The 20,042-nt window shown below is 52.0% G+C and overlaps 1 protein-coding gene across 1 annotated transcript; it reads left to right on the top strand.

Moving 5' to 3' along the window:
* The first annotated feature begins 680 nt into the window (after positions 1-680).
* Positions 681-17,495, top strand: RHBG (Rh family B glycoprotein). Its single transcript, XM_003892825.4, has 10 exons — positions 681-956; positions 9,686-9,872; positions 10,377-10,527; positions 10,644-10,791; positions 13,293-13,459; positions 13,752-13,889; positions 14,014-14,147; positions 14,693-14,814; positions 16,799-16,872; positions 17,049-17,495. Exons 1-10 carry the CDS (start codon positions 770-772, stop codon positions 17,115-17,117), a joined length of 1,377 nt encoding a protein of 458 aa, XP_003892874.1. The 5' UTR covers positions 681-769; the 3' UTR covers positions 17,118-17,495.
* Positions 17,496-20,042: the final 2,547 nt, after the last annotated feature.

The following is a 20,042-nucleotide window of genomic DNA, read 5'->3' on the forward strand; positions in this document are numbered from 1 at the left end:
TATTAACCCTAGAGGGGCCAGACCAAGGTTTTTTTTTTTGTTTGTTTGTTTTTTTTGACAGAGTCTTGCTCTGTTGCCCACTCTGGAGTGCAGTAGCAAGATCTCGTCTCACTGCAACCTCCACCTTCTGGGTTCAAGAGATCCTCCTGCCTCAGCCTCCTGAGTAGCTGGGACTACAGGAGCACTGCCACCATGCCGAACTAATTTTATTTTATTTTATTTTATTTATTTATTTTATTTTTAGTAGAGACAGGGTTTCACTATGTTGGCCTAGCTGGTCTCCAATTCCTGACCTCAAGTGATCCACCCAACCCGGCCTCCCAAAGTGCTGGGATTACAGGCCTGAGCCACCGCGCCCGGCCCAGACCAGGATTTTTAAGGGCCACTTATTCCTTGGGAGACACTCTAAAGTAACATCATGTATGAGGGTGCGGGTTCTCCCACCCCCAGGTCCCACAGCTGTGCCTATCAGGGCAGAACACATGGTGCCTTTCCAGGGTCACGTCCAAGGACCTGGCACCGTAACGGTGCTAGGGTCAGCGCCAGGACTGTGCGACTCCCTTCCCCAAGTCTTGGCCGCACCTCGGGCCGAGGGTCCAGGACCCCCCGACGCCCTGCTCCTGGTCCCCGGGGCCCTGGGCCTGCGGCAGGTGAGGGCGGGGCCTCCGTGGGCAGGGCCTCTGTGGGCGGAGCTCCGCGAAACCTGCCCTGCCGCCGGGGATTGTCTGCCAGAGCCTGCGAGCACCAGTCTAGATCGCAGCCCAGACCTATGGCCGGGTCTCCCAGCCGCGCCGCGGGCCGGCGACTGCAGCTTCCCCTGCTGTGCCTCTTCCTCCAGGGCGCCACTGCCGTTCTCTTTGCTGTCTTTGTCCGCTACAACCACAAAACCGACGCTGCCCTCTGGCACCGGGGCAACTACAGTAACGCGGACAATGAATTTTACTTTCGCTACCCAAGTGAGTGCGGGGTGAGGGCGCGCGGGAAGCAAAGAACCCAAGCTTTGCAAAGACCCTCCGGCGTTTTGGGAGGGAGCATTTGGGTGCCCCCATTTAGCTGGGCAGCCATCTCGCTCTGAGGTGGAGAGGCTCTGGGTTTAAAATCTCACCCTTTCGCTAGTGCCTGCTATGATCCAGGGTACCGTGCTGGTACATATACATTATCTCACTTAGTCTATGAGATAGACAAAGGTGGGGAAACTGAGGCTTGGTTAAGTGGCTGATTCAGGGTCACATAGTCACAAGTGGGGGAGTTGGGATTGGAAGCCAGATCTAGAGCCCCAGCTTTAACCATCCCCTTGTCCCACTCTCAATTGGCCTAGTTGGGCTTTGCTGGGCTGTTCGAGACTGCCTTTCCTAGGGGCTCCACCCTGAGCATGGGAAAGAGAATCCTGCTGGGCAAGGAAGGTAAGAGTGGGGTTGCGAGAGGTCATAATGGCAGGTGTTAGGTATGAATCACCCACACATGTAGGCAGCCAAGACCAGTTGGGATCAGGCATTTCTTCCCCAGTCCCTCAAAGCTGGTCCTTTCAGAGACAAAGAGAAAATGAGGCAACTGGCCAGTCGTGGTGGCTCACACCTGTAATCCCAGCATTTTGGGAGGCTGAGGCAGGTAGATCATCTGAGGTCAGGAGTTTAAGGCCAGTCTGGTCAACATGGTGAAATCCCCATCTCTACTAAAAACACAAAAATTTAACCGGGTGTGGTGGTGGGCACCTGTAGTCCCAGCTACTTGGGAGGCTGAGGCAGGAGAATCTCTTGAATTCGGGAGACGGAGGTTGCAGTGAGTCAGGATCATGCCACTGCACTTCAGCATGGGTGACAGAGCCAGACTCCATCTCAAAAACAAAACAAAACAAACAAAAAATTAGCCGGGCGTGGTGGTGGGCGCCTGCAATCGTGGCTACTTGGGAGGCTGAGGCAGGAGAATCACTTGAACTAGGGAAGTGCAGGTTGCGAGGTTGCAGTGAACCGAGATTGCACCACTGCACTCCAGCCTGGGCGACAACAGAATGAAACTCTGTCTCAAAAAAAAAAAAAAAAAGAAAGAAAAGAAAGACAAAAAGAAAGAAAATGAGGCACCCTCTACCTGCTAATCACAGAGCAGCAGCCCCCAGACTTGGCAGGAAGCATGGTAGGGTCATTAGCCCATTTCACAGAGGGGGAAGCTGAGTCTCAGAGGGGTTGTGAGTTGTTCACTATCACCCATCAGGTGAGCGGCAGAGCTGGAACTAGAACTCAGGCATCCTAAGCTTTTTGCCCAAGTCACCTGCCTGCTGACAAGTTTCGATAGAGAGAGAGTTAACCTCCCACCCCCACCCTTGGCCCCATGGGAATAGAGCCTCTCCTTCAAAGGTTGGGGACCCTGTCTTGCAATTTAGACCCTAGGCAGCTGGGACCAAGAGCACCAGATCTCCCAGAATTTATCACAAGTGCTTGGGCGGGTCATCTCCAAGCCTCAGTTTTTCCCATCTGAGCAAGGGGAAAAAGGATGCCTCAGTTTAAAGGAGATACATTCAAACAAGGCCTAGAGCGTGAGAGTCTCCTATTAAAAATTTCCAGCTGTCATTACCCTACTTCCTTTTTCTCTCTTTTTTTTTTTTTTTTGAGACAGAGTCTTACTCTGTTGCCCAGGCTGGAGTGCAATGGCACGATCCCAGTTCACTGCAACCTTCACCTCCCAGGTTCAAGCAAATCACCCTCCTCAGCCTCCTGAGAAGCTGGGATTACAGGCGCCCATCAAAACGCCTAGCTAAGTTTTGTATTTTTAGTAGAGACAAGGTTTCGCCATGTTGGCCAGGCTGGTCTTGAACTCCTGACCTCAGGTGATCCACCCGCCTTGGCCTCCCAAGTGCTGGGATTACAGGCGTGAGCCACCGCACCTGGCCCTATTACCCTACTTTCTGTATGCAGAGCTGATGGCAGGCTATCCCCACCTCACCCTGTTCTAGACCCAACAAAATGAAGCTCGAAACACTGCGGATATAGAGGGTGAGGTGGAAACTTGGACTTGGGCATGAAACACCAGACTCCCCACCCACCCTAGGCAGAAGGGGCTACAGCTCCTCCCTCCCCATATTTCATCCACAGTCCTGGCTAGAAAAGAAGGATAAAGAGTTGGGAGGGAGCAGTCCAGAGTCTGACAGAAGTAAGCTGTTGTGTAAGGGTCTGACCTGGCTGCTTGCCGTGAACCCCTGACTTGCTTCTCCTCGAAGCCCTCCTTATTACAAAGCCTTCCCTGGAGTCCAGCCTCTTGCCCCTGTGCTGTATGTCCCTCAGACATACAGTATTTCATCTCTGAATTGCAATAAGGGAGATATAACAGGTGGGATTCCTACTTCTTTTTTTGCCCTAGGTTTCCATTCCTGTGGACTTGGATACTGTTGTGGGGGAAGGTTGGAAAGGAGGGAGGTGCAAGGTCCCTAGAGCCTGGGGCTTTGATGAGCCGGGTCCTCATCTGTCCCTGTGCCCAAGGGAAGGGGTCAGGGCCAGAGGGAGGTGTAGCCACTGCCCTTTGATTCGGGAGATGAAAGGGAGTTGTGCGGCTGTTGCTGAGCTCCAGGACCGGCCAATGCCAAGACATGGCTAGTCTGAGGGTCCGTCTGTTTTCTCTGCTGGAAGGACCCTGAGAGCCCATCTGGTTCACCCACTCAGATGTTGAGAGTGAGCCAGAGAGGTCATGTGACCTGGCCAAGTCACACAGCAAGTTACAGAAGAGCCAGGCTAGAACTAGGTCTCTTGATTCCCCATCTGTGTCCTTCCCCCTACACTACAAGCCTCTTCTTCCTGAAAGCAAGTGGTGGAAAAATAACAAAGAAGGGGAAAGAGCCAGGGCTAAAGGGCCACAGAAGCAAACCTGAGAAAGCGTTCTGAAAAAACATGGACAGGTTCTTATTTTTATACGTCTCACAGACCTTACTTGCAGAGAGAGGGATTTAGGATAGATGGAATCAGGATCTTCCTGGAAGAGATGGGGGATGAAGGATGTGACCAGGACCAGAGTGGCTTTTGATCTCTTCTAGGAGAGAGAACACAGCCCTACTGTCCCCTAGAGGCAGGCGGGATGAATGGTGGGGAAGTTGGGGTAGATTGCCCCCTCAGCTCCCCCTGCTTCTTCTTGCTTATCATATTTAATATCCATACTTTACAGATGAGAAAACAGGCTCAGAGGCTTGCCCAAGGTCCTAGGATCAGAAGGAGGCAGGGAGTCCTGGAATTAACTGATTGATTGAAACAGGGTCTCACTCTGTCACCCAGGCTGGAGTGCAGTGGCACGATCACGGTTCACTGTAGCTTCCACCTCCCAGGCTCAAGCAATGCTCCTGCCTCAGCCTCCTAAAGTGCTTGGATTACAGGCATGAGACACCAGGCCTGGCCAGACCTAGAATTTAAATCAAGCTCTGCTAGATGCCAAAGCCCCAGCTTTAACAGCTTTCTTCTCCCATAATCTTGTCTGGTCCAGGATTTATCTACCTGGATTGCAGAGAGGCAGTAAGAGAAGGAGGGAGAGTAATAGGTGGCTTTGGAGAGCTTTATCTTCTCTCCAGTCAAAGGTGCTTGGGGCTGGGCACTGTGGTTCATGCTGTTATCCCAGCACTTTGGGAAGCCGAGGTGAGAGGACTGCTTGAAGCCAGGAATTTGAGACCAGCCTGGGCAACAAACAAAGTGAGACCTCTTCTCTATAAAAAATAAAATTAGCCCAATGTGGTAACAAGCACCTGTAGTCCTAGCTACTCTGGAGGCTGAGGAGGGAAAATTGCTTGAGCCCAGGAGGTTGAGGCTGCAGTGAGTTGTAATGGCACCACCGCACTCAAGCCTGGACAACAGAGCAAGATTCTGTCTCAAAAAAATTAAAAAGTGCATGGGTTTGGTGGAGGTGGGGCGGGGTGGGCATCAGACTCCGTCCCACCCGCACAGGCATCCTCTAAAGGGGATGTTGAGAGGTTGCCTTATCTTTTTCCTCCACCTCCAACTGGAACAGCCCCTCACCTCTCAGAGTCCAAAAAGAATTTCTCATTGTGGAATGTTCCCAGAGAAGGAGATTTCTTGATGTTTAGACTCCAGTTGAAAGGTCAGAGCCTTGAGTTTTGATTCCCAACAAACCTGGGGTGGGAGATGTAAACACTTACACCACACAAGTTCTGGACTGGTTTTGGCATGTAATGGTCAGGAGCCCTTTGACCTAGCACCCTTCCTTATCTTGCTGTCCTTGAGCACTAGAATAGACATGGATTCTCTTTACTTTTTGCACAAGGAGAAAAGCAGCCAGCGGTGAGGCTAAAAGAACTTAGGGTGCGGGCTGAGTTTTAAGTGATGCTTCCCCTCCCTTTTTTTCCCCATCATCTCAAATGTTTATCATTTATTTGCGTTGGGAACATTCAGTACCCTCCTCCTATTTGAAATGATAGAATATATTATTGTTAACTGTAGTCACTCTACAGTGCTATAAGGTCCTCAACTCCTAGGCTGGTTAGGACCGGGGTTGCACAGCAGGAGGCGAGTGAATATCACTGCCTGAGCTCTGTCTCCCGTTAGATCATGGTGGCATTAGATTCTTATAGGAGTGCGAACCCTATTGCGAACTGTGCATGTGAGGGATCTCAGTTGTGCACTCCTTATGAGAATCTAATGCCTGATGATCTGAGATGGAACAGTATCAATCCGAAACCATCTCCCACCCCCCAACCATTTGTGGAAAAATTACCTTCCAGGAAACTGGTCCCGGATTCCAAAAAGGTTGGGGATCACTGGGTATAGATCACTAGATCTATACCTTATTCCTTCTATCTTAGATATAATTGGCTGTAATTTTGTATCCTTTAACAATCTCTCCCTATTCCCACTTCCCCTACTCTTCTGTCTTTATTATCCTTTGTTCTACTTTTTACTTCTAAGAGAGCAACTTTTTTTTAACTTCCACATATGAGTGAGAACATGCAGTGTTTAGCTTTCCATTCCTGGCTTATTTCACTTATAAAGTCCTCCAGTTCCATCCGTGTTGCCAGGAATGACAGGATTCCATTTTTTTTTTTTTTTTTTGAGATGGAGTGCGCTCTTGTTGCCCAGGCTGGAGTGCAATGGCACGATCTCCGCTCACTGCAATCTCTGCCTCCCAGGTTCAAGTGATTCTTCTGCCTCAGCCTCCTGAGTAACTGGGATTACAGGTGCCCGCCACTACACCTGGCTAATTTTGTATTTTTAGTAGAAATGGGGTTTCTCCATGTTGGTCAGGCTGGTCTCGAACTCCCGAACTCAGGTCTGCCTGCCTCGGCCTCCCAAAGTGCTGGAATTACAGGCATTAGCCACCTCGCCTAGCCAGAATTCCATTCTTTTTTGTGGCTGAATAGTATCCCACGGTGTATATATACCACATTTTCTTTATCCATTCATCTGTTACTGTTTTAGGATCTGGATGATTTGGGGAGTGGGTAGGTCTGGAGAAGCAGTGCAGGGTTGATAGCTGCAGACCTCTCTAATTTCTTTTTTTTTTTTGAGACACAGCTTCACTCTTGTTGCCCAGGCTGGAGTGCAATGGCACTATCTTGGCTCACTGTAACTTCTACCTCCTGGGTCAAGCGATTCTATTGTCTCAGCCTTCCTAGTAGCTGGGATTGCAGGTGTGAACAACCACACCTGGCTAATTTTTATATTTTTAGTAGAGGTGGGGTTTCGCCATGTTGGCCAGGCTGGTCTTGAACTCTTGACCTCAGGTGATCCACCCACCTCAGCCTCCCAAAGCGCTGGGATTACAGGCATGAGCCACTGCGCCCGGCCTCAGACCTCTAATTTCAGCACGTATCCAGCCCTCTTCCAGGGCCTTGCTAACTCATTTCTTATCTGCCCATGCATATGACACACACACACACACAAAAAGCATAAAATCATACTTCTCTCAAAGTTATTGATTGCATTCTAAAGTTCAGTAATTGAGCCAGGTGTGGTGGCTCATGCCTGCAATCCCAGCTACTCTTGAGGCTGAGGTGAGAGGATTGCTTGAGGCTAGGAGTTTGAGAGCAGCCTGGGCGGTAACATAGCAAGACTGACATCTCTACAAAAATAAATAAAGTTCAACAATTATTTTCTGACTTGTCGGTGCCTCATCAGATTCCACCAAAAAAAGGGGAGCATAATTTTTTTTCTTTTCTTTTTTTTTTTTGACATGGAATCCGCTCTGTTGACAGGCTGGAGTGCAATGGCACTATCTTGGCTCACTGCAACCTCCGCCTTCTGGGTTCAAGTGATTCTCCTGTCTCAGCCTCCTGAGTAGCTGGGACTACAGGCACATGCCACCATGCCAAGCTAATTTTTGTATTTTTAGTAGACATGGGGTTTCACCATGTTGGCTAGGATGGTCTCGATCTCTTGACCTTGTCATCTGCCCGCCTAGGCCTCCCAAAGTGCTGGGATTGCGGGAGTTAGCCACCGTGCCCGGCTTGTTTTCTTTATGATCAACCTCTTTCTACAAGAGACTTGAAGTCATTTACAACCAAAACATGTGTATAAGAAAAGCAAAGGAGAGAAGCAGAACATAAATAATGAACCACATACGGGGGCCTACAGTTGTCCAGTTGTGATTCCAGTGGAACTCTGAGCTCCAGGCAGCCAAGGAAGCCTCACACATGCAGTTCTTTGACTCTTCCATGCCTGTCTTCCTTGCTCTGTGAGAGTATGGACTATGGCTGCCTTGATGACAGTTAATTCCCAGAGCCCGGTCCATGGTGCGCAGCACCTTGGCTGCCTGAAGGTGGGAAAGCAGACCGGTTCCTGGGGAAAGTGACATTTCTTAGCACTAAGTTCTAAGGGAAATTTTTCACAGCCGGGTGCAGTGGCTTATGCCTGTCATCTGAACAATTTGGGAGGCTGAGGCAGGTGGATCACTTGAGATTAGGAGTTTGAGACCAGCCTGGCCAACATGGTTAAGCCCCGCTTCTATGAAAAATACAAAAATTAACCAGGCAGAGTGGTGCATGCCTGTAATCCCAGCTACTGGAGAGGCTGAGGCACTAGAATCGCTTGAACCCAGGAGGCGGAAGTCGAAGTGAGCTGAGTCACACCACTGCACTCCAGCCTGGGTGACAGAGTGAGACTGTCTAAAAAAAAGAAAGAAAATTTGAAGCTATAAAATTGGGGTTTAGGGTGATAATAGCCCATTTCTCAATAACATATTTACAACAAATGCAATAACAGTGCTCATGACATGCTTTCTCTGGTGTTTCTTGATTAAAGTAAAAGATATAGCATGGTATTACTATGTACATAGACCCAAGACAAAAGAAAACAGGACCAGATGGTTGGGCTGAACATCATCAGACTAGGTTGATTCAAACCTTATTTACAAGTTTACAAATAGATGGGAGGGGGGCAGTTACAGAACAAGCTAATAACTGAAGCAAAGTATTTGCATTTACCTCATACTTCATTTTCTTTCTTTTTTTAGACGGAGTCTCACTCTGTTGTACAGGCTAGAGTGCAGTGTCGCGATCTTGGCTCACTGCAAGCTCCGCCTCCTGGAGTAGCTGGGACTACAGGCACCCACCACCACGCCCGCTAATTTTTTGTATTTTTAGTAGAGACGGGGTTTCACCGTGTTAGCCAGGATGGTCTCGATCTCCTGACCTCATGATCTGCCCACCTCAGCCTCCCAAAGTGCTAGGATTACAGGCGTGCGCCCCGCACCCGGCCGACCTCATTTTCAATATTACTGTATGTTATTATTTGTTAGAGATGGGGTCTCACTCTGTAACCCAGGCTGGAGTGCAGTGATGTGATCATAGCTCACTGTAGCCTCAGACTCCTGAGCCCAGGCGATCCTTCTGCTTCAGCCTCCTGAGTAGCTATAGGCGCCTGCCACCATGCCAAGTTGATTATTATTATTGTTTTATATAAATGGGCCTGCCAAAATGCCTAACTAAGTTTTGTAGTTTAGTAGAGACGGGGTTTCACCGCGTTAGCCAGGATGGTCTCGATCTCCTGACCTCGTGATCCACCCGCTTTGGCTTCCCAAAGTGCTGGGATTACAGGCGTGAGCCACCGTGCCCGGCCCCAAAATTTTTTAAAAAGTAACTGGGCACAGTGGGCCTCACCTGTAGTCCCAGTGTCTTAGGAGGCCAAGGTGGGAGGATTGGCTGAGTACAGGAGTTTGAGGCTGCAATGAGCTATGATCATGCCACTGCACTCTTCCCTGGGTGACAGAACGAGACATCTAGTAATAATAATAACTTTAAAATCCTCAAAAGGAAGAGGTATAGTCTCTGAAGTATGAGGGATGGAGGGTAGATGTGAAGAAGGACTTTCTAGCAGAGAGGAAATGTTGAAAAGAAGTCTGTAGTGGGGAGAATTTTGAGCATGGAGAAAGTCAGGGACTGCAGCAGAAAAGAGCACAGGTTGGACTTCCAGCCAGTCTGTTGTAAGAGACCCAGGGATAAGGCAAATGAATAGAGCAGAAGGCTTTACTCCCTTGCTCTGACATGAGGACAGCAGGGATGTTGGGGTCCCACTGCTCCAAGCTGGCCAGCTCTGTGCAGGTGGCTCAGAGCTGGGAGCCCCTGACATGCCTGGGGAGTTTTATAGGCTCGGCTCAAGGCAGCCCTGGCTGGTGAGAGCCAGGGGCACTGGCAGGGTAGCTGACTGAATTATGGGCTACGGCTAGAGCAGCCCCCAAGTGCCCCACCTATCCCTGTCCACTGCAGGCTTCCAGGATGTGCATGCCATGGTCTTCGTGGGCTTTGGCTTCCTCATGGTCTTCCTGCAGCGTTACGGCTTCAGCAGCGTGGGCTTCACCTTCCTCCTGGCTGCCTTTGCCCTGCAGTGGTCCACACTGATCCAGGGTTTTCTCCACTCCTTCCACAGTGGACACATCCATGTTGGCGTGGAGAGGTGGGCAGCCACCGCCTACCCAGCTCCCCCAGGTTCACTCGGGGGGGCCCCTGCCCATGGGCCCCAGATCTAGCCCTGCCCTTCAAGTCTGCTTCCTGACTCATGATTCTGGGTGTCACTTGGTTTCTCTAGGTGTCCTGCCTGTCCTTATTGCCTGATTTCCTCTCCCATCCTTGACCCTCACACTCAGCCCCACCTCCTCATTCTTTAGGGCCCTTGTTCCCCAAGAGCTGTGAGAAGGGTAGACAGCTCTGGTTCCTCCACCTAGTGTGGCTTTTGTCAGCCGAGTCACAGAACCTCCTTGAGACTCGATTTCCTCATCTACAAACAGGGCCAGGTGATCCCTTCCAACTCCAGGGAGGAGCCTGACCTCCTTGTCTTTTCTCCAGAACTCCACCCCCACCCCACCCACCAAGTCATGCTGCCCTGGCTTCATGCCAGGCAGGAGCCCAGAGGCCAGCCTCCCTCACCCCTCTTGTGCTCCCTCTTCTGCCCCATCCCCAGCATGATCAACGCTGACTTTTGTGCGGGGGCCGTGCTCATCTCCCTTGGTGCCGTCCTGGGCAAGACTGGGCCTGCACAGCTGCTGCTCATGGCCCTGCTGGAAGTGGTGCTGTTTGGCATCAATGAGTTTGTGCTCCTTCATCTCCTGGGGGTGAGAGTCGGGGGAGGGATGGAGTGGGGGGTGGGGGGTGGTCAAGGTCAGCCTCTGAGCCAGGAGCGTGGGGGCGGGGGCAGGGTGCTGCCTCTCCACCTCACCAACCTCCCCAGGTGAGAGATGCCGGAGGCTCCATGACTATCCACACCTTCGGTGCCTACTTTGGGCTGGTCCTTTCGCGGGTTCTGTACAGGCCCCAGCTGGAGAAGAGCAAGCACCGCCAGGGCTCCGTCTACCATTCAGACCTCTTCGCCATGATTGGTGAGGCCTGCGAGGTGCAGTAGCAGGGCAGGGGGCTGGTCTGGAGGCCTCTGATCCCGGCTAGAGGCGACTGTCTCTCGTGGTGCTGACTGCAGTCCTGGGGTTGTGCCTGGGCACTCACTTCCCATTTGGATTCTGCTGTGAGAGCTCTGGGATCTGCACTTATCATTCTCAACAGTTTTATGATAAGTTCTTAGAATTCAGCCCTGGGGAATGCATATGCCCTGGGTCCTTTCTAAATCCACCTCCATCCCTACTTAAAACCTTCCAGGGCTCCCACCAGCCACAGGTTAGAAAGTGGCCTCCTTAGCTGTCATGTCAGCCCCTCCTCCTCCCTCCTCACTGGCTCAGGCTCCAGCCAGACTCAGCTTTTGCCTGCCCTTGCCTCCAGGCCTTTGCGTGTCTGGTTCCCGACAAACAGGCAGTCTCTGCAGGCCCCTGGTGCTGCCTTACCCCTCCTAAGGATATTTCTTCCCGGGAGATTCCTGATGCCTGGAAGCCCCTGCACTCTCAGGCAGGGATAAGGAGAGGAAGGGTCTTGGGTCACCCCAGGGACCCATAGGAGCTAGGAGCCCTGTCACCACCACCTGCTTCTTCTTTTTTTTTTTATTTTATTTTTTATTTTTTGAGACGGAGTCTTGCTCTGTTGCCCAGGCTGTAGTGCAGTGGTGTAATCTCAGCTCACCGCAACTTCTGCCTACTGGGTTCAAGCAATTCTCCTGCCTCCGCCTCCTGAGTAGCTGGGATTACAGGCGTGTGTCACCACACCTGGCTAATTTTTTATATTTTTGGTAGAGACAGGGTTTCACCATGTTGGCCAGGCTGGTCTCGAACTCCTGACCTCAGGTGATCCACCCTCCTCGGCCTCCCAAAGGGCTGGGATTACAGGCGTGAGCCACCGCGCCCGGCCACCACCACCTGCTTCTAAGCATGTGCCTCCACCTTGGCTTCTGTTCCTCTATTTTCATAACTGCAGACAGAAGGCAAATCCGTATTTTTAATTTTTTTCATAGAAGGTATTGAATAGGGACTGAAGTGCCTATTCCTGTATGAAACAGAGAGGCTGGCTTAGGATTGCTCAGCACTGCTGGGTCAGAGTACAGAGAACCCCAGGGCAGCTGAGGCCTCCTTGCCCTTTGAGACCCAGATAAGTTTGCCTTGAATTCCAAAGGCTTCCTCAAGATTTCCAGGTGTTCCCAGGAGACTTGCATTCTCAGTTCTCTGCCTCCCAGCTCCTGGATTTTAGTGTCACCCAGACAGGAATGAGGCCCCTTCTTGGATTCTCCCATAAACGCTCCACCTACAGGATGCAAATATGAGTGTGGGAGATTTTACTCAAGATTGCGGGGCTGCTGGGAGAAGCCACACCCAACAGACTACTCAGGACTGAGGGGCGGTCCCTAAGCCTCCCACCTCGCTGGCTTACACCACAGGATCCCCAGCCTTCTCCCTCACCTTGTCCTTTGGGTCCTTCTATCTCTCCCTCCAGGATGGGCCTGGGAACCTCATGCAGGAAGGCAGGGTAAATGGGCTCCCAGTTCTTTCCCAAAATGCACAGGCCCAGCCCATTCAGTACTCAGCAAACAGAGGCCTCTCCCAAACACTGAAGGGTCCACCCTCTCTAGGAGAGGTTGAGGTTATCATTGTTTTCCTGGTATGTGTATCAAGCACCCCGCATAGTCCCCAACATGCAATGGCCTTTGCCTTTTTTCCTTTCCTTTCTTTTTTTTGTTTTTGTTTTTTTTTGAGATGGAGTCTTGCTCTGTCTCCCAGGCTGGAGTGCAGTGCGTCATCTCGGCTCACTGCAACCTCTGCCTCCCAGGTTCAAGCAATTCTCTTGCCTCAGCCTCCTGAGTAGCTGGGATGACAGGCATGTGCCACCACACCCGGCTAATTTTTGTATTTTTAGTAGAGACAGGGTTTCACCATGTTGGTCAGGCTGGTCTTGAACCCCTGACCTTGTGATTCACCCGCCTCGAGCCTCCTAAAGTGCTGGGATTATAGGAGTGAGCCACCGCGCTCGGCCTTCTTTTCCTTTTTTGATACTTAAAAAATGCCAATGTTCCAGCCAGATGCAGTACTCTGGACACTATACTCCAGCTTAGGCTGGAGTATAGTGGCACGATCTCAGCTCACTGCAACCTCTGCCTCCCAGGCTCAAGCGAGCCTCCTGCCTCAGCCCCCCAAGTAGCTGGAACTACAGGCATGTGCTACCATGCCTGGCTAATTCTTTTGTATTTTTGGTAGAGATGGGGTTTCACTATGTTGTCCAGGCTGGTCTCAAACTCCTGAGCTCAAGTGATCTGCCCGCCTCGGCCTCCCAAAGTGTTGGGACTACAGGCTTGAGCCACTGTGCCCAGCCCAAGGTGGTATTATTATCAATCCCACTGAACAGATGAGGAAACTGAGGCTGCTGAGGGTAGGTGACTTGCCTGCAGTTATACAACTTGTACCTTGCGTGAGAGCCACTTCCTTCTTCTCACTGCCTGTCCACCATCTAGGGACCATCTTCCTGTGGATCTTCTGGCCTAGCTTCAACTCTGCACTCACAGCGCTGGGGGCTGGGCAGCATCGGACGGCCCTCAACACATACTACTCCCTGGCTGCCAGCACCCTCGGCACCTTTGCCTTGTCAGCCCTTGTGGGGGAAGACGGGAGGCTTGACATGGTATGGGGAAGAGGACTTCAGAGAGGCAGAGGGGGTGGCCTGGGTGGGGGAGGAGAGGTCTGAGACCCTCAGGAAAGATTCTCCCGGGGAACAGATAAGGGCACAGGCATAGGGGCTCCATCTGTGCTGGTGGCTGTGGGGTCAGAATGGGAGGAGATATGATAGCAGGAGAGTGAGAGGCTAGATGGCAGAGGGACTTCCAGAAGCAGTAGGTGTCACTGTGGTGGGTAGGGTTGGGTTGCTGTGGGTGTGGTGATCTGAAAGGGCCTCCGACACCTTGCCCTTCCCTTAGGTTCACATCCAAAATGCAGCGCTGGCCGGAGGGGTTGTGGTGGGGACCTCGAGTGAGATGATGCTGACACCCTTTGGGGCTCTGGCAGCTGGCTTCTTGGCTGGGACTGTCTCCACGCTGGGGTACAAGTTCTTTACGGTACAGATGCCTCTTGGGGCCTGGGCAGAACATGGAGTCTTTGGTGCCTTTCCTCCCGCCTCTCCAACAGGATGAGGTGGTGGGGAGTGGGCACAGGAGACTCATGATCTGTCCTGCCCTCCAGCCCATCCTTGAATCAAAATTCAAAGTCCAAGACACCTGTGGAGTCCACAACCTCCATGGGATGCCGGGGGTCCTGGGGGCCCTCCTGGGGGTCCTTGTGGCTGGGCTTGCTACCCATGAAGCTTATGGAGATGGGTAAGTTTCCTCCCAGCCCGCACTGCAGTCACCATCCCTCTGGAACGACGTCTGCCATTCTCTTTCTTTGTGTGTGACCAAGAAAAAAGAATTAATTCATTCATTCCTCCATATTCTGGGAGCAAAGGAAATTGGAGTTAACAAAACCAATCTAGAAACTGCCCTCCTGGTCCTCAATCAAGTGCAGCAGAAAGTCATGGACAAATGACTTTAAGAGTGTTTCTTGTTACTGAAGGGTCAATAAGACTTAATAACCCTTAGGATCTATTTTTGCACATCAAGGGTGGGCAAGAGCAATCCACAAATGGAGTCTTGAAAGGTGCCTAGGTGTCTGCTGGCCTACGAGGGTGGGAAAGTGTTCCAGGCTGTGGGCCTGGCTTAATCAGTGGCCTGGAGGTGAGACTCAGCCTGGCATGCACCCTCGAGACCCTCTTGGCCACTTCGCATCCTCCAGTGCGAGTTTCAGTGCCATGAGTAGCCCTGGCTCCGTGCTGCATCCCTCTCTCCCCCTACCACTGCCTTTCCACCGTCTGGTCTCCCTGCAGCCTGGAGAGTGTGTTTCCACTCATAGCTGAGGGCCAGCGCAGTGCCACGTCACAGGCCATGCTCCAGCTCTTCGGGCTGTTTGTCACACTGATGTTTGCCTCTGTGGGTGGGGGCCTCGGAGGTGAGTAACCTTGGATTTTCCAGAGGAAGGGGCATGGGATCCTAACACCTGACATGAATTCATTCAATCATAGACATTTATGGAGCATCTACTTTGTGCCATAAAGTAGGGATTGGGTTGTGGGTTAAGGGGTAACCAACCTCCTGCAGGCACAGAGGTGCATGCAGTTGCTTGCTCCTTTCTGGTGCCAAGGGCGGCTGGGGAGTTGGCGAGGGGTGAGCGAGGCCCTCTGGTAATTACGGGTCTGTGCTTGCCTGTGCTGCTCCCTCTGCCCACTAGAGGGAAGCCCAACCTCAGGCTGAAGCCTAGGAGAGGCTGGCTGCGCCATGTGGGGCAGGGACAGGGACAGGGAGGGGAGGAGACGGCCTGCCACCTCCAAATCCCAGTGCAAAAACCTTTCACAGAGGCACACTGCCCATGGCCCTGGGTCAGGCAGTCCCTCTTCATGTTTGGCCTTAGTCTTTTTGGCCTTCAAAAATAAAACCTGATTCAGCATCCCCTGCCTTCTGCTCTTACCTGGAAATTTGCTTCCTTCCCTCCCTCCTTCCCTCCTTTCCTCCCTCCCTTCCTTCCTTCCTTTTTCTTCTTTCCTTTCTTTTTCTTTTTTTTGATGGAACCTTGCTCTGTCACCCAGGCTGAAGTGCAGTGGTATGATCTCGGCTCATTGCAACCTCTGTCTCCCAGGTTCCAGCGATTCTCCTGCCTCAGCCTCCCTAGTAGCTGGGATTACAGGCATGCACCAACACACTCAGCTAATTTTTTGTATTTTTACTAGAGATGGGGTTTCACCGTGTTGACCAGGCTAGTCTTGAACTCCTGACCTCAGGTGATCCGCCCCCATCAGCCTCCCAAAGTGCTGGGATTACAGGCTTGAGCCACGGTGCCCGACCACCTGGAGATTTTCATTCTCTAATATGGTTTAGTTCATTCATTTAATAACTTTTTTATGCAATAAGCTTTTTTTTTTTTTTTGAGGCAGAGTCTTATTCTGTCACACGGGCTGGAGTGCAGTGGCACAATCTCAGCTCACTGCAACCTCTGTCTTCCAGGCTCAAATGATTCTCTTGCCTCAACCTCCCAAGTAGTGGCATGCCACTATGCCTGCACCTATCTATCTATCTATCTATCTATCTATCTCTCTATCTCTCTATCTCTCTATCTCTCTCTATAGAGAGAGATGGAGTTTCGCTCTTGTAGCCCAGGCTGGAGTGCAATGGCACGATCTCAGCTCACTTCAACCTCCGCCTCCCGGGTTCAAGTGATTCTCCTGCCTCAGCCTCCCAAGTATCTGGGATTACAAGCTCCCTCCACCACACCCGGATAATCTTTGTATTTTTAGTAGAGACGGGGTTTCACCATGTTGGCCAGATTGGTCTCGAACTCCTGACCTCAGGTGATCCACCTGCCTTGGCCTCCCAAAGTGCTGGGATTACAGGCGTGAGCCACCACACCCTTCCTAATTTTTGTATTTTTAGTAGAGATGGGCTTGCTTTCACCATATTGGCCAGGCTGGTCTTGAACTCCTGACTTTAAGTGATTCGTCTGCCTCAGCCTCCCAAAGTGCTGAGATTACAGGCGTGAGCCACTGTGCCCGGCCACAATAAGCATTTTCTGTGCCCCTTCTGTGTGGGAGGCCACAGAAAGCTCAGCAGCTGTGGTTCATGATAGAATCAGGAACTGGTCTATTACCAACTGCATACACTTGAGCAAATGATTTAACTTCTCTGAGTCTTGTTTCTTTGTTTGTAATACGGGGTAATATTGGCCTTGCAGGGTTGTTGTGATTACTCAGGAAAGCAAGACTAATTAAGCACTTTGCACAGGGCCTGGCACATAGTAGACACTCAACAAATACTGCTTTTGCCTGCACAAGCATCATATTGGTCTCATGCCTCCTAGACCCCTGTGCCCTATGGCACTGGGTGGCACCCTCCTCCATGGTGGGGGCAGAGGAGCCTCACAGATCCTTCCCTACCACCACCAGGGCTCCTGCTGAAGCTACCCTTTCTGGACTCCCCCCCCGACTCCCAGTGCTACGAGGACCAAGTTCACTGGCAGGTGAGACATCACTGAGCGCTTACACCCTCTGAGTCTCCCTTCCCTGCCTTGTCTCCCGTGGCCCAAGCTGCCTTCTTCCTTCCTCGCCGCTGCTTCTCCTCTGGGGTACGCCCCTGAGCTGTGGCTCCCAGGCTCCTGGAGCTACCCTTTCACCTCTACCCACTCCTGCCTTCCAGGTGCCTGGCGAGCATGAAGATGAAGCCCAGAGACCTCTGAGGGTGGAGGAGGCAGATACTCAGGCCTAACCCACTGCTGGCCCCTGAGAGGACACGTTCCTTTTCAAAGATGCTGACTGGCTGCTACTGGGAAGTTCTTTTTTGAGCCCCCATTCCTCTGGCTGCAAGAAGGGAGCCATGAGCCAGAAGGAGGCCCCTTTCCACAGGCAGCATCTCCACAGGGAGAGGGGCAGCAGGAGGCTGGGAGATGGTGGGGAGTGGGGCCATAACTGGGTACGGCGGGGGGAACCTCACCAGCTACCTGAACCGACTGCCCTACCAGCCTGCACTTGGGTAGAAGAGGCCAAAGTGAGGCACCCAAGTGATCCACTGGCCCCATGTCACACAGTTACAGTGAAGCCTGAGCCAGGCCTGGTTTGAGGGTGATAAACGCCACCATCTCTGAGGGTTCTGACTCCTTGTCTTTGTGCCCTGGGAACAGAAGAAGTTCCTCTTACCTTCTAACTGACAATGGTAGAACCTCCTGGAGGTTCCTGGAGAGGCAGGAGAGGGCTTTAGTGCTGACAGATGCCTGATTCCTGATCTGTGGAAGTCCCTCCCCAGTGCCATGTCCTACCAGGCCAGTGCCCCGCCTAGGCTTGCCTGTCTCCAGGCACAGGGAGTTCATTCTCTCCCAGAAAACAGGATTTTTTTTGTTATAGGATGTCTTGGGCTGCGGGAGAGAGTTCTTCCTGTTCCAGAGCTGCTGCTACTCTGACCTTCAACTCGGGCAGCCTCTGAGCAGAGAAGGAAGAGGGTGCCCACAGAGCCCAAGGGGCCACCAATAAGCTAGAAGCAGCCAGCACCTAGTTGCCACTTATGTCCCTGTCCCGAGACTGAGGAGTAGGGAATAGCAAGGGTATCATTGTGTGGATTAGGGCTGTGGCAGAGAAGGTTGAAGACACCACCCGATCCCCACCCAAGGGCCTCTGTTGTCCTGAAGTCATTTGACCACCAGAGGGCGCTCCAAATCCAGAAGAGGAGCCTTTATGCTCCTCCTTGGTCCTCTATGAAGAATGAAACTCCTTCCTACAGCCTAACCCTCTTCCTGTCTGCTTCAGCTCTGGTCCTCATGCATTCATGCCATAAGCCTTTTTTGAGTTCCTATCCCCCACTACATGTCAGGCAGATGCCAGGGGTTTCAGGTCTCTCATCCAGCAGAAATCCATCCCTCCAAGTAGACTGGAGCCCCCTTTCCAACACTGAAGGACTGGGACCCCCTCCGCCTTCTCCTGCCTGTCCCCTAGGCTTCTGACTACAGCTATCTCTCCCCTAAAACCAAGACCAATCAGACATAGGAACCTAAGGAGGAAGTGGAAGGATTCCTGGGACCTAGCCCTGGAATGAGGACAAAAGGTGGCCCCATCAGGCTCCATGCTCACCGTAGCTGGAGGGACTGAGCTGGGCTGGTTGGAGAGGCCAAGCACAGGGGTGAGGAGAAGGAGGTTGAGGAACAGGCTTCTGTGGAGCCATCCCAGCTCATGTGGCCCAATTGTGCCTCTGTCTCTTCAGCTCCTCTCCTTCCTCCACAGCCCCCCATGCCCATTGTTGGCTGGGGTAGGTGTGTTGGGAGGAGACCCTTGTGTGGAAGCAGAAGGATGACTGCTGGGATCACAAAAAGGGTCCTGGTCACTGTCAGCCCTTGCTAAGAGGAAGGGAGGGAGTTTGGGAGAGCTGAGGCCCCACCCCCCATTCTGCCTATGGGGCCTCAGTTCCCAGCTCTGCTCTGCGTGGGCCCAGATACAGCCAGCTGGCCGGTTCTCCCAAGTCCTCAGAGATCTGAAAGAAGACTTTCAGGAAAGGGGGATTCAAGGATAGAGTGAGATTTCTTCCCGCCCCAGCCCATTCTGGGTGAGGAAAGCTACAAATCTTCATTTATTCATGGCACCAGCTGGGTGAGGTGACTCACACCTTTAATTCCAGCACTTTGGGAGGCCGAGGCAGGAGGATTGCTTGAGCCCAGGAGTTTGAGACCATCGTGGGCAATATAGTGGGACAGCATCTCTACCAAAAAATTAGCCAGGTGTGGTGGTGTGCACCTGTAGTCCCCACGAATCAGGAGGCTGAGGCAGAAGGATCGCTTGAGCCCAGCAGTTCATTGCAGTGAACTATGATCGCTCACTGTACTCCAGCCTAGGTGAGAGAGACCCTAGCTCAAAAAACAAACAAACAAACAAAACTTCATGGCACTAACATTTTACAACCTGACCCTTTCCCTTTGTTGGTTGATTCCTTCCTGATTACAACCAAATCTTCTCCAGGTCTGAAAAAAATGGGCAGCTGTAGCCCAGACTGGTCATTGGCTGGGGGGAGCGGCCCATCTCAATCCAGGGAGGCTTCCTGGAAAAGGGACAACTGAGCCCTCTTTAGGGGAAGGCAGTTGCCCAGCCAGGTTCCACAGGACAAAGGATATAGGTCTCATCATAGCTTGCCAAGATGTCCGAGAAAGGGTCAGGGAGAGAGCTAACCCATAAGAGGTGGCCCTGTGTGCCCTGTAAACAGATAGTTCTAAGCTCTATCGCCTCTGTGAAGCCTCCCATGGCCCAGGCAATGATGCTGATCCCTGCCTCAAGCCCCTGCACCCTGATCCCATTCTCATTCAGGGGACTGTCTGCCCAGGATGGAACTTTCCTAAGCCTAACCCTTGGTATTTCACTCTATTTCCTCCTCTCCCTCCCACTACTTTACCTTGAGTGCTGGACTCATCATGGGCCCTCCAGACCTTGTTCCACTTCATAGGACTGAGCCATTCTTTGTGGTCTGAGTGTGGGTGATAATCCCACCACTGATTTCAGTCAGGGAGCGCAGAGGACAGGAAACACAGGTACCCTTAGCGCCCCTGCTCAAATGCCACCAAGCCCTTCCCTGCTCTCCCCTGGAGTCCCTGCCTCAGCAGCATTGTCCCCCACATGGTGGCCCATCTATTCAGGCTGGGTCAACAGGGGGACAACAAGC

This window comes from Papio anubis, chromosome 1, assembly GCF_008728515.1.
Source record: "Papio anubis isolate 15944 chromosome 1, Panubis1.0, whole genome shotgun sequence".
In the NCBI taxonomy this organism is placed as follows: Eukaryota; Metazoa; Chordata; class Mammalia; order Primates; family Cercopithecidae; genus Papio; species Papio anubis.